This window comes from Salmo trutta, chromosome 5 (genome assembly GCF_901001165.1).
Source record: "Salmo trutta chromosome 5, fSalTru1.1, whole genome shotgun sequence".
In the NCBI taxonomy this organism is placed as follows: domain Eukaryota; kingdom Metazoa; phylum Chordata; class Actinopteri; order Salmoniformes; family Salmonidae; genus Salmo; species Salmo trutta.
This window is the reverse complement of record NC_042961.1, coordinates 26,943,553-26,958,520: the sequence shown is the minus strand read 5'-3', so window position 1 is coordinate 26,958,520 and position 14,968 is coordinate 26,943,553. Positions and strand designations below refer to the sequence as shown.

The following is a 14,968-nucleotide window of genomic DNA, read 5'->3' as shown; positions in this document are numbered from 1 at the left end:
ACCCCATAATGACAAAGCGTAAACAGGTTTTGAAATTTTTGCAAATGCATAAAAAAACAAATACCTTATTTACATTAGTTTTCAGACCATTTGCTATGAGACACGAAATTCAGCTCAGGTGCATCCCGTTTCCATTGATCATCCTTGAGATGTTTCTACAACTTCATTGAGGTCCATTTGTGGAAAATTCTGATTGGACATGATTTGGAAAAGGCACACACCTGTCTATAAGTCCCACAGTTGACAGTGCATGTCAGAGCAAAATCCAAGCTACGAGGTCCGTAGAGCTCCGAGACAGGATTGTGTCGAGGAACAGATCTGGGGAAGGGTACCAACAAAAATGTGTGCAGCATTGAATGTCCCCAAGAACACAGTGGCCTCCATCATTCTTAAATGGAAGAAGTTTGGAACCACCAAGACTCTTCCTAGAGCTGGCTATCCGGCCAAACTGAACAATCGGGGAGAAGGGCCTAAGTCAGGGAGGTGACCAAGAACACGATGGTCACTCTGACAGATCCAGAGTTCCTCTGTGGAGATGGGAGAACCTTCCAGAAGGACAACCATCTCTGCAGCACTTCACCAATCAGGGCTTTATGGTAGAGTGGCCATACCATGAGAAACAAGATTCTCTGGTCTGATGAAACCAAGACTGAATTCTTTGGCCTGAATGCCAAGCGTCACGTCTGGAGGAAACCTGGCACCATCCCTATGGTGAAGCCCAGTGGTGGATGCATCATGCTGTGGAGATGTTTTTCAGTGGTAGGTACTGGGAGACTAGTCAGGACCGACGCAAAGCTGAACAGAGCAAAGTACAGAGATCCTTGATGAAAACCTGCTCCAGAGTGCTCAGGACTTCAGACTGGGGCGATGGTTCATCATCCAACAGGACAACAACCCTAAGCACACAGCCAAAACAACGCAGGAGTTGCTTCGGGACAAGTCTTAATGTCCTTGAGTGGCCCAGCCAGAGCCCGGATTTGAACCCGATCGAACATCTCTGGAGACCTGAAAATAGATGTGCAGCAATGCTCTCCATCCAACCTGAGAGCTTGAGAGGATCTGCAGAGAAGAATGGGAGAAACTCCCGAAATACAGGTGTGCCAAGCTTGTAGCGTTACACCCAAGAAGACTCGAGGCTGTAATCGCTGCCAAAGGTGCTTAACAAAGTACTGAGTAAAGGGTCTGCTACGCCATCTAGAATCCAAGACGGCGTAGCAGCAGGACGTGTGTATTTGTCTTATCCCGTGTAAATAGCTGGTCTTTTTCGTATATATCTTATTCTCACTTTCTATCTACGAACTAAATATACTTTCCTGCAACCCGCCTCACCCAATGTGGTACGGATCTGCTATTTTTATTCCTTATAACTGGAACTATCAGGAGATAGCAGCTAACTAGCTACTAGTCTTTGTTAGCCACAGCTAGCGGTCTTCACCTTTTTCCTCGGTCACCAGCCAGCCACCAGCCAGCCTTAGCTCGGACAACACCTGCCAGTCTGCACAGCGCGATATCAACCCAGAGCATATCGGACTGCTTTCCTCTACCATATCACCGGATTCCTGCCACTCTGAATCATTACACCGGATCATCACAGCTAGCTAGCTGCAAATAAGTTGCTACTGTTAGCTAACACGTCTGTCCCGAAGCAAGCACTAGCTAGCCTTGAACTAGCCTCGAGCTAGGCCCATATACCAGTTAATTCTAGGGCTACAATACCTCCTTTGCCAACTGGCCTGGACCCTTTATTGTCGACACAGTGCCCCGCCGATCCATCACGACTGGACTGCCGACGTGACTGCCCGATGTGGTCTCAACAGGCTATTCTGTTACGATTTCGCCGAAGACCCATCTACTAGCCCCGGCCTGCTAGATTTTCTGAACGCTGTGTCCCCTGCTCGCCTAGCGTAGTAGTGACTACCGAACAGCACTCTGACTCACCTATTGATGCTCTTTTGAAACTATGATCACTCGGCTACACAGCTGATTCCCCCTGGACTGTTTCAATAACACGGTAACAAATTTTGTTTACCTGTCGGCCCCAGCCTCGAACTCAGGTCCTGTATGTACCTAACTGATCCGCTCTGCCCATTTCATCTCCATTTACCCATTTGTTGTCTTAGCTCTCCTGATCAACACCTGTGATTGCTTTATGCCTCTCTCGAATGGCAATATGCCTTGTCTACTGCTGTTTTGGCTAGTTCTTATTGTTTTATTTCACTGTAGAGCCCTCATTACTGCTCAAAATGCCTTAGATAGCTCTTTTGTCCCACCCCACACACGAGGAGACCTCACCTGGCTTAACTGGTGCCTCCAGAGACGAAACCGCTCTCATCGCCACTCAACGCCTAGATTTACCTCCACTGCACTCACATCCTACCATACCTTTGTCTGTACATTATGTCCTGAATCTATTCTACCACGCCCAGAAATCTGCTCCTTTTATTCTCTGTCCCCAACGCACTAGACAACCAGTTCTTATAGCCTTTAGCCGTACCCTTATCCTACTCCTCCTCTGTTTCCTCTGGTGATGTAGAGGTTAACCCAGGGCCTGTAGCCCCCCGTTCCAATCCTATTCCCCAGGCGCTATCATTTGTTGACTTCTGTAACCGTAAAAGCCTTGGTTTCATGCATGTTAACATCAGAAGCCTCCTCCCTAAGTTAGTTTTTTTCACTGCTTTAGCACACTCCGCCAACCCTGATGTCCTAACCGTGTCTGAATCCTGGCTTAGGAAGGCCATAAAAAAATCTGAAATTTCCATCCCCAACGTAAACATTTTCCGCCAAGATTGAACTGCCAAAGAGGGTGGAGTTGCAATCTACTGCAGCGATAACTGTGCAGGCTATGTCATGCTATCCAGGTCTGTGCCCAAACAGTTCGAGCTTTTACTTTTAAAAATCCACCTTTCCAGAAATAAGTCTCTCACTGTTGCCCCTTGTTATAGACCCCCCTCAGCTGTGCCCTGGTCACCATGTGAATTACTTGCACCCCATTTATCTTCAGAGTTTGTACTGTTAGGTGACCTAAACTGGGATATGCTTAACAACCCACCCCCGGAAGGTACTTCCGGTTTTGCGAGTAGTCGCACTTCGCTTCGCTCCACAGGTAATATTACACTTCATTACATTACAACGGTTTGATTTGTTTGATCTGAGCAATTCTTCTTAGCTAGCTACATAGCCGTCTTTGTATCAAAAATAATTGTGTAGTTTAGAGTATTAGAGTAATTATCGAGGTTAGCTAGCCAGCTATTTTCGTCCTCCTAACGTAGTCAACACTGCTAGCTAGCCAACTAGCCAACTTCTACCGACTAGCAGCACTGTAGAAACTATTACATTACAACGGAACGACTTGATTAGTGTAGTGTTAGTGTTAGTTAGCTAGCTACATAGTTGTCTTTGCTGTCTTTGTATCTAAGATAATTGAGTAGTTTAGAGTAATTATCGAGGTTTGCTAGCCAGCCGCGACGCGACGCCGTTTTCCAGACTCCAGACTTAGGCAACACACCTAGTCATCATCAAACCCACTGCTAGCTAGCCAACCGTTACCGACTAGCAGCACTGTAGATACTAATACATTACAACGGAAAGATTTGACTAGTGCAGTGTTAGCTAGCTAGCTACATAGTTGTCTTTGTCATAGCTTGATAATTGTGTAGTTTAGAGTAATTATCGAGGTTAGCTAGCCAGCTATTTGTCCCCCGCGACGCCATTTTTCCAAACCTAGCCAACTATTACCGACGAGCAGCATTGTAGAAACTAAATACATTACAAAGGAACGTCTTGATTAGTGTTATGTTAGCTAGCTACATAGCTGCTTTTGTATCACGACAAGGTGTAGTACTGAAACTATCGAGGTTACCTAGCCAGCTACACGTTCAAACAAAGTCAACAACGCAGCCACTGCTAGCTAGCCTACTCCACCAGCCAGCAGTACTGTATCATTTTCGTCATTTTAGTCAATAAGATTTTTGCAACGTAAGCTTAACTTTCTGAACATTCGAGACGTGTAGTCCACTTGTCATTCCAATCTCCTTTGCATTAGCGTAGCCTCTTCTGTAGCTTGTCAACTATGTGTCTGTCTATCCCTGTTCTCTCCCCTCTGCACAGGCCATACAAACGCTTCACACCGCGTGGCCGCTGCCACTCTAACCTGGTGGTCCCAGCGCGCATGACCCACGTGGAGTTCCAGGTCTCCGGCAGCCTCTGGAACTGCCGGTCTGTGGCCAACAAGGCTGAGTTCATCTCAGCCTATGCTACCCTCCAGTCCCTAGATTTCCTGGCGCTGATGGAAACATGGATTACCGCGAGAATCTGTCTCCGCACCACGTGCTCTCAGCACTGGTGTCCCCCAGGGCTCTGTTCTAGGCCCTCTCCTATTCTCGCTTTACACCAAGTCACTTGGCTCTGTCATATCCTCACATGGTCTCTCCTATCATTGCTATGCAGACGACACAATTAATCTTCTCCTTTCCCCCTTCGGCCTTCCCTGTGGCTCAGTTGGTAGAGCATGGTGTTTGCAACGCCAGCATGGTGTGTGCAACGCCAGGGTTGTGGGTTCGATTCCCACGGGGGGCCAGTATAAAAAATAAGTATGAAATGTATGAATTCACTACTGTAAGTCGCTCTGGATAAGAGCGTCTGCTAAATGACTAAAATGTAAAATGTAAATAACCAGGTGGCGAATCGCATCTCTGCATGTCTGGCAGACATATCAGTGTGGATGACGGATCACCACCTCAAGCTGAACCTCGGCAAGACGGAGCTGCTCTTCCTCCCGGGGAAGGACTGCCCGTTCCATGATCTCGCCATCACAGTTGACAACTCCCTTGTGTCCTCCTCCCAGAGTGCTAAGAACCTTGGCGTGACCCTGGACAACACCCTGTCGTTCTCCACTAACATCAAGGCGGTAACCCGATCCTGTAGGTTCATGCTCTACAACATTCGCAGAGTACGACCCTGCCTCACACAGGAAGCGGCGCAGGTCCTAATCCAGGCACTTGTCATCTCCCGTCTGGATTACTGCAACTCGCTGTTGGCTGGGCTCCCTGCCTGTGCCATTAAACCCCTACAACTCATCCAGAACGCCGCAGCCCGTCTGGTGTTCAACCTTCCCAAGTTCTCTCACGTCACCCCGCTCCTCCGCTCCCTCCACTGGCTTCCAGTTGAAGCTCGCATCCGCTACAAGACCATGGTGCTTGCCTACGGAGCTGTGAGGGGAACGGCACCTCCGTACCTTCAGGCTCTGATCAGGCCCTACACCCAAACAAGGGCACTGCGTTCATCCACCTCTGGCCTGCTCGCCTCCCTACCTCTGAGGAAGCACAGTTACCGCTCAGCCCAGTCAAAACTGTTCGCTGCTCTGGCACCCCAATGGTGGAACAAGCTCCCTCACGACGCCAGGACAGCGGAGTCAATCAATACCTTCCGGAGACACCTGAAACCCCACCTCTTTAAGGAATACCTGGGATAGGATAAAGTAATCCTTCTAACACCCCCCCCCCCCCCCCCCCTTAATAGATTTAGATGCACTATTGTAAAGTGGTTGTTCCACTGGATATCATAAGGTGAATGCACCAATTTGTAAGTCGCTCTGGATAAGAGCGTCTGCTAAATGACTTAAATGTAATGTAAATGTAAAAAAATGTCCTACAACCTAAGATAGATGCCCTCAATCTCACACAAAATATCAAGGAACCTAACAGGTACAACCCTAAATTCGTAAACACGGGCACTCTCAGATGTCATCCTGACCAACCTGCCCTCCAAATACACCTCTACCGTCTTCAACCAGGATCTCAGCGATCACTGCCTCATTGCCTGCGTCCATAATGGGTCCGTGGTCAAACGACCACCCCTCATCACTATCAAACGCTCCTTAAAACACTTCAGCGAGTAGGCCTTTCTAATCAACCTGGCCCGGGTATATTGGAAGGATATTGACCTCATTCCGTCAGTAGAGTATACCTGGTTATTCTTTAAAAGTGCTTTCCTCGCCATCTAAAATAAGCATGCCCCATTCAACAACATGTAGAACTAAGAACAGATATAGCCCTTGGTTCACTCCAAACCTGACTGCCCTTGACCAGCACAAAAACATCCTGTGGCGTACTGCATTAGCATCGAACAGCCCCCGCGATATGCAACTTTTCAGGGAAGTTAGGAACCAATTTACACAGGCAGTTAGGAAAGCAAAGGCTAGCTTTTTCAAACAGAAATTTGCATCCTGTAGCACAAACTCCAAAAAGTTCTGGGACACTAAAGTCCATGGAGAATAAGAGCACCTCCTGCCAGCTGCCCACTGCACTGAGGCTAGGAAACACTGTCACCACCGATAAATCTACGATAATCGAGAATTTCAATAAGCATTTTTCTACGGCTGGCCATGCTTTCCACCTGGCTACCTCTACCCCGGTCGACAGCTCTGCACCCCCCACAGCAACTTGCCCAAGCCTCCCCCATTTCTCCTTCACCCAAATCCAGATAGCTGATGTTCTGAAAGAGCTGCAAAATCTGGACCCCTACAAATCAGCTGGGTTAGACAATCTGGACCCTCTCTTTCTAAAATTATCTGCCGCAATTCTTGCAACCCCTATTACTAGCCTGTTCAACCTCTCTTTCGTATTGTCTGAGATCCCTAAAGACTGGAAAGCTGCCGCAGTCATCCCCCTTTTCAAAGGGGGAGACACTCTAGACCCAAACTGTTACAGACCTATATCTATCCTACCCTGCTTTTCTAAAGTCTTCGAAAGCCAAGTTAACAAACAGATCACCGACGATTTCGAATCCCACCGTACCTTCTCCGCTATGCAATCTGGTTTCCGAGCTGGTCATGGGTGCACCTCAGCCATGCTCAAGGTCCTAAACGATATCATATCCGCCATCGACAAAAGACAATACTGTGCAGCCGTCTTCATCGACCTGGCCAAGGCTTTTGACTCTGTCAATCACCGCATTCTTGTTGGCAGACTCAACAGCCTTGGTTTCTCAAATGACTGCCTCGCCTGGTTCACCAACTACTTCTCAGTAAGAGTTCAGTATGTCAAATCGGAGATCATGTTGTCCGGACCTCTAGCAGTCTCTATGGGGCTGCCACAGGGTTAAATTCTCGGGCTGACTATTTTCTCTGTGTACATCAATGATGTCGCTCTTGCTGCTGGTGATTCTGTGATCCACCTCTACGCAGACGACACCATTCTGTATACTTCTGGCCCTTCTTTGGACACTGTGTTAACAAACCTCCAGACGAGCTTCAATGCCATACAACACTCCTTCTGTGGCCTCCAACTTCTCTTAAATGCAAGTAAAACTAAATGCATGCTCTTCAACCGATCGCTGCCCGCACCCGCCCGCCCATCTAGCGTCACTACTCTGGACGGTTCTGACTTAGAATATGTGGATAACTACAAATAGCTAGGTGTCTGGTTAGACTGTAAACTCTCCTTCCAGAGTCACATTAAGCATCTCCAATCCAAAATTAAATCTAGAATCGGCTTCCTATTTCGCTACAAAGCAACCTTTACTCATGCTGCCAAACATACCCTCGTAAAACTGACTATCCTACTGATCCTTGACTTCGGCGATGTCATTTACAAAATAGCCTCCAACACTCTACTTAGCAAATTGGATGTAGTCTATCACAGTGCCATCCGTTTTGTCACCAAAGCCCCATATACCACCCACCACTGCGACTTGTATGCTCTCGTTGGCTGGCCCTCGCTTCATATTCGTCACCAAACCCACTGGCTCCAGGTCATCTATGTCTTTGCTAGGTAAAGCCCCGCCTTATCTCAGCTCACTGGTCACCATAGCAGCACCCACCCGTAGCACGCGCTCCAGCAGGTATATTTCACTGGTCATCCCCAAAGCCAACTCCTCCTTTGGCCAACTTTCCTTCCAGTTCTCTGCTGCCAATGACTGGAACGAATTGCAAAAGTCACTGAAGCTGGAGACTCATATCTCCCTCACTAACTTTAAGCACCAGCTGTCAGAGCAGCTTACCGATCATTGCACCTGTACACAGCCCATCTGTAAATAGCCCACCCAACTACCTCATCCCCATATTGTTATTTATTTTTTTGCTCCTTTGCACCCCAGTATCTCTACTTGCACATCATCTTCTGCACATCTATCACTCCAGGGTTTAATTGCTAAATTGTAATTATTTTGCCACTATGGCCTATTTATTTCCTTACCTCCCTAATCTTACTACATTTGCACTAACTGTATATTGATTTTTCTATTGTGTCATTGACTGTACGTTTGTTTATCCCATGTGTAACTCTGTGTTGTTTGTGTCGCACTGCTTTGCTTTATCTTGGCCAGGTCGCAGTTGTAAATGAGAACTTGTTCTCAACTGGCCTACCTGGTTAAATAAAGGTGAAATAAAAATAAATTAATAAATAAATATTTATGCAAATTTGATATTTGTTTTTTTATTTTATAAATTAGCAAACATTTCTAAAAACCTGTTTTTGCTTTGTCATCTGTGTGTAGATTGACGAGGAAAAAAGCGATTTAATCAGTTATAGAATCAGGCCTAACAAAATGTTGAAAGCCAATGGGTCTGAATACTTTCCTGGACCTACACAGCAGATGGCGAGGGATGTGGACTCATCTTGACAGACTACATTTGAGGTGTGAAAACATTGGAGACATTTTTGAGCTTTGAGAAGTCAATCTTTTACTGGGGTTTGGTAGATAGGATGGTGGTGTTTCTACTGGTGAGACTCCTGCATGTTGTCTTACCAGAGGTTTGAGCTCGGGGGCCATGGCTCCAGCCGTGACCTCCAGCACCTGCAGAGAGTTGACCAGCTCCTGGGCTGCAGCATCCCCCCTCTCCAACTGGAGCTTCGCATCTACAACGCCATAGAGCAGAAATGCATCAATATCACTTCATTGATGACAACACACACAAGAGGTATAGGAAGACGCCCATCTGGAAGTGGACAGTGGGTAGCAAATAGCAATACATCTTGATCATGTTCATTAGGCACCAAATGGGACTGAAACAGGGAAGGGCTACCTTTACTTGTCCAATAAGAAACGTTTGCTTTCAGTTACGGTGCTCCCTAATGAACATGAGCCATATGATCTAATGAAGAGTGTAGCATACCGATGCCTTGGTTGTTCTCCACCACGGCCCTCAAAGGTCCCACCACAAACTCCCACAGGTAGGGCAGTGACCTCGTCAGCTCCTGGCCAAAGTGCCTGGCAACCGTTGTCAGAGAGAACTCGGCACCTCTTCTCTGAACGAGAAATGGCTTTTTATTCTGAAACGGTCAAAATAAACGATAGTCATCAAGAACACAGTCAATACACAGGTAAATGTTTGCTCCCTCTGTCACTCACCTCATCAGTCTCTGTGGTGATGGTGCTGCCGGGTGGCAGTTCAGTGGTGGGGGTCTTGGAGGTTTTGGGGGTGGGGCCCCTCTTGCTGGTGATGACAAATGCTGCCCTCTGGTGGCGGTACAGGGTGATGATGCCCTTGGTCTTATTGACCATGTGGTGCATGCATTCTTTCTCCGGCATGCCAGCTAGGGGTGAGCGAGAGAAAGGGTCAACAGAGTGAGCGTCAGAGGGTTCTATGTAATATCTGTTTCTGGCAGCCACGACCTCGTTAGTGTTAATCTGGGTCATGTTCATCAGGCACCAAATGGGAAAAATCTGACTAAAACAGGGAGGGACCACAAGCTCTCCAGTTTATGTCTACGTTTCACTATGGTGTGCCCTAATGAACATGACCCAGATTAAAAATGTTGTGCATCCCATCCCATACCTTTAACAGTCTGAGTGGGGGGCACGGGGCAGGCCGAGGAGGGCGTGAGCAGGGGGTCCATGCAGATCGACGAACACAGGTTCTTGACAATCTTGGAATTGGGACATGGCTGCCTAGTAGCACACTGCTGCAGCAGCTTGGCGATGAAGGAGGCGGCGTAACCCTGAACCAGGGTGTTCTCCTCCCGCTTAGCCGCCTCCATCAGCGGACGCACCACTGGGTTCAGCTTGTCTGGTAACGCCTGCAGGTTGGGATGAGAGAAAACAAAAATTAGTGTTTGTTATTGGTCAAGTCCAGATAGTCTGTTTCAGTCCGTTCAGTGCCTAATGAACACAACCCAGATTTAACGCTGTACATTTCAGTTTCCATATGATACCATGTACTTCTCTGGCTAATATTGCTGGTATCAATACTATGCCTCTATACTGAAACAAAAATATTAAACACAACAATGTCAAAGATTTTACTGAGATACAGTTCATATGAGGAAATCAGTTCAATTGAAATATATGGATTTCACATGACTGGGCAGGGGCTCAGCCATAGGTGAGCCTGGGAGGGCATAGGCCCACACACTTTGGAGCCAGGCCCACCCACAGGGGGGACAAGGCAATCAGAATTCGTTTTCCCCACAAAAGGGCTTTATTACAGACAGAAATACTCCTCAGCAACCCCCCACAGACGATCCCGCAGGTGAAGAAGCCGGATGTGGAGGTCCTGGGCTGGCGTGGTTGCACGTGGTCTGCAGTTGAGGCCGGTTGGACGTACTGCCAAATTCTCTAAAATTATGTTGGAGGCAGCTTATGGTAGAGAAATTAATGTGCAATTCTCTGGCAACAGCTGGTGGACATTCCTGCAGTCAGCATGCCAATTGCACGCTCCCTCAAAACTTGAGACATTTGTGGCATTGTGTAGTGTGACAAAACTGGACATTTTAAAGTGGCCTGTGTAATGTTCATGCTGTTTAACCTGTTATGGATAGGGGGCAGTATTTTCACGGCCGGATAAAAAACATACCCGATTTAATCTGATTATTACTCCTGCCCAGAAACTAGAATATGCATATAATTATTAGCTTTGGATAGAAAACACTCCAAAGTTTCTAAAACTGTTTGAATGGTGTCTGTGAGTATAACAGAACTCATTTGGCAGGCCAAAACCTGAGAAGATTCTGTACAGGAAGTACCCTGTCTGACCATTTCTTGGCCTTCTTGATCATCTCTATCCAAAACAGGGGATCTCTGCTGTTACGTGACACTTCCTACGGCTCCCATGGGCTCTCAGAAGGCGGCAAAAAGCTGAATGGTGGCTTTGCAGGCCCTGGCTGAAAAACATTAGCGCATTTTGACAGTGGTCGATCAGAGTACAGAGACTGGAGGCGCATGCACGAGGCGACCCCATGTTTTTATTCTTTCGTCTTTGAACTAAAACACGGTTTCCCGGTCGGAATATTAGCGCTTTTTTACGAGAAAAATAGCATAAACATTTATTTTAAACAGCTGTTGGCATGCTTCGAAGTACGGTAATGGAATATTTAGACATTTTTTGTCACGAAACGCGTCGGGCGCGTAACCCTTCGTCACCCTTGGATAGTGTCTTGAACGCACGAACAAAACGCCGCTATTTGGATATAACTATGGATTATTTTGAACCAAACCAACATTTGTTATTGAAGTAGAAGTCCTGGGAGTGCATTCTGACGAAGAACAGCAAAGGTAATCAAACTTTTCTAATAGTAAATCGGAGTTTGGTGAGGGTCAAACTTGGTGGGTGTCAAAATAGCTAGCCTGTGATGGCGTGCTATCTACTCAGAATATTGCAAAATGTGCTTTCACCGAAAAGCTATTTTAAAATCGGACATAGCGAGTGCACAAAGGAGTTCTGTATCTATAATTCTTAAAATAATTGTTATGTTTTTTGTGAACGTTTATCGTGAGTAATTTAGTAAATTCACCGGAAGTGTTCGGTGGGAATGCTAGTTCTGAACGTCACATGCTAATGTAAAAAGCTGGTTTTTGATATAAATATGAACTTGATTGAACAAAACATGCATGTATTATATAACATAATGTCCTAGGAGTGTCATCTGATGAAGATCATCAAAGGTTAGTGCTGCATTTAGCTGTGGTTTTGTTTTTTGTGACATTATATGCTAGCTTGAAAAATGGGTGTCTGATTATTTCTGGCTGGGTACTCTGCTGACATAATCTAATGTTTTTCTTTCGCTGTAAAGCCTTTTTGAAATCGGACAGTGTGGTTAGATAAAGGAGAGTCTTGTCTTTAAAATGGTGTAAAATAGTCATATGTTTGAAAAATTGAAGTTTTTATATTTTTGAGGAATTTGTAATTCGCGCCACGCCTATCATTGGATATTGGAGCAGGTGTTCCGCTAGCGGAACGTCTAGATGTAAGAGTTAATCAGCTTCCTGATATGCCACACCTGTCAGGTGGATGGATTATCTTGGCAAAGGAGAAATGCTCACTAATAGGGATGTAAACAGATTTGTGCACAAAATTTCTGGGATTTTTTATTACAGCTCATGAAACATGGGGCCAACACCTTACACGTTGCATTTATATTTTTGTCCAGTGTAAATGAGGATTAAAAAAAATACGGAATAAAATGCAGCAGCAAAGAGAGACAATGACCTACTTTGGAATGCCAAATAGGGCTTCAATTAACAATATTATGCAAAACAATGCTTTGGCTAGAACAGTGAGCAGAGGGACAAAAATACTTACAAAATGGTAAATCTACATTGAGTACCAAACATTAGGAACACTTTCCTAATATAGAGTTGCCCATCCCCCCTTTTGCCCTCAGAACAGCCTCAATTCATCGAGGCATGGACTCTAACAAGGTGTTGAAAGCGTTCCACCGGGGTGCTGGCCCATGTTGACTCCACTGCCGCCCTCAGTTATGTCAAGTTGGCTGGATGTCCTTTGGGGGGTAGACCATTCTTGATACACACGGGAAACTGTTAAGCGTGAAAAACCCAGCAGCGTTGCAGTTCTTGACATAACCTGGCACCTACTACCATACCCCGTTTAAAAGGCACTAAAATATTTTGTCTTGACCATTCACTCTGAATGGCACACATCCACAATGTCTCAATTGTCTCAAGGCTTAAAAATTCTTTATCTGGTCTCCTCCTCTTCATCTACACTGATTGAAGTAGATTTAAGTGACATCAATAAGGGATCATAGCTTTCACCTGGTCAGTCTATCATGGAAAGAACAGGTGTTCTTCATGTTTTGCACGCTAAGTATATATTTTATGTACAAATTATTAAAACAAAACAATTTGAATAGACATGGTATCGATATCAGAGAAAGCAAAGTGTCGATAAAGAAACAAAGTTTCCAGTATAAGATGACATCTGTGTGGACACACCTACCTGCAGGTTGACCACGGCGCAGGCGGTGAACATGTGGACGCGCAGGTGCAGCTGCTGCCACTCCAAACTGGTCTCGCCCACCGTGGACTGGGCCTGCTGACGCTTGCTGTCCAGTGGATGAAACTGTTTGGACTTCATATCCAGACCCACGGTGGACTCTGCGAAGATGGTGGTCACCTATGTATGGAGGGAAGAACAGAGGATGTAGGTGATTCATAACATTCCTGGGTTTGTCATCGTTCAATACAATGGCGTTCAGCCTCCATTAACCTCAATAGGGTCTATAGTTCAATTCCATCGGAGTTAAGGGAAATGACCCAAAGTCTGATAGGAAATGACAGATTCAGGGCAAATCTCTTTACAAAACAATCATTCCATTACCAATGTTCAACAAAACAGATGAGAACCAGAGGTCGCAATAACACAGAATTCTGAGTTTTTCATGCAGATAAGATAAAACATAACGTTCTGTTAACGCAGGCATTTTGTAAATGCCAATCTAAAATACTTCCCATTGTAATGTCTGCACGCTTCTGTCGCAGTTCGCGCCAAATCCTAACCGTTAAACAAATTGTGCTTTCAGTTGCACTTTCCCACTCAGATGAAAAATCTTGCTCGTCTTCAAACCAATTAAATCCCCCTCATTCACAAAGGTACATTTGATCAGCAGACAGTGCTCTGACTGACGTACTTTTCTCCGGTAGTTTTAGCAAGTTAAAATGCAAGGAAAATTTAGCTGATGGCCATGTATCGTCTACGCTAAAGATACCACGCTCTTTCATAGTAAGCCAATTAACTTATGCGTGGCTGCTAACCAAATAGTGCAGAACTTCAGTTGTCCTCTGAGGAAAACTAAGCTATTTCCTCCCAAATGTTTTGCATTCATTTATTTTGTGTAATGAAAAACTATAGTTGCACTCCCCTGATTACTCTACCGAAGCAAAAAACAAAACAAAAAACCTGTCTTTTGATATTCAATGTAGGTGAAATGGTTTAAAAATATTATTAGGTTTCTGAAACCTAATACGACCCCTGGAGAACATTGATTCAATATTTAAACATAAATGTAATGACTTCAGACAGCTCAAAATGTCTTCTGCTAAAAGCTGCATTTAATCTGTGTTGAGACTGGAGGTTATGAACCTATGAAGACTTAACCAAGGTGGCAAAAACATGGGAAACACTTAGTATAAGCAGCCACCTTCTCCTAAAGCTAGAATTGTTTTTGCTCCCAGATAGTGGCATATTTTATTTTATTTAACTAGGAAAGTCAGTTAAGAACAAATTCTTAATTACAATGACGGCCTACACCGGCCAACGCTGGGCCAATTGTGCATCGCCCTACGGGACTCCCAATCACGGTGGGATGTGATTCAGCCTGGATTCGAACCAGGGACTGTAGTGTCGCCTCTTGCACCGAGATGCAGTGCCTTAGACTGCTGCGCCACTCAGAAGCATAGGACCAGAGACAGTCAATATTAGTACACTACCATCAGTCTCTCTAACACGGCGTCATCATACCCCTGTGTCTCCGTGGCAGACAGGCATAGGGCCATGGCCTTCTTCCCAGACAAGCCAACACACCACAGAGACAACACAAAGCACTATAGTAACCTAACTTTGATCCCCACTGAGCTTAGACTGAACCATGGAGATGGAAGGTGGCCAGTAGGTGGCCCAAAGGTTAGAGGCCGACCAGTAGCCGGAGGGTCGATGATTCGAATCCCGGAACGGGCAATAAAAAAATGCGGTCTGAACTGGCATGAGCAGAAAAATGTCTGTTCTGACAAATAG

General features: G+C 45.7%; 1 protein-coding gene across 2 annotated transcripts in view; it reads right to left on the bottom strand.

The window, feature by feature from the left end:
• Positions 1-14,968, bottom strand: part of LOC115193967 (TATA-binding protein-associated factor 172) — a 74,024-nt gene that overhangs the window by 18,383 nt on the left and 40,673 nt on the right. For both annotated transcript variants that reach the window (XM_029753140.1, XM_029753141.1), the window contains exons 20-24: positions 13,175-13,351; positions 9,776-10,016; positions 9,349-9,533; positions 9,113-9,269; positions 8,746-8,855 (exon numbers count right to left, since the gene is read on the bottom strand). In XM_029753140.1, coding sequence (XP_029609000.1) covers positions 8,746-8,855; positions 9,113-9,269; positions 9,349-9,533; positions 9,776-10,016; positions 13,175-13,351 — 870 coding nt within the window. The remainder of the gene's footprint in view (positions 1-8,745; positions 8,856-9,112; positions 9,270-9,348; positions 9,534-9,775; positions 10,017-13,174; positions 13,352-14,968) is intronic.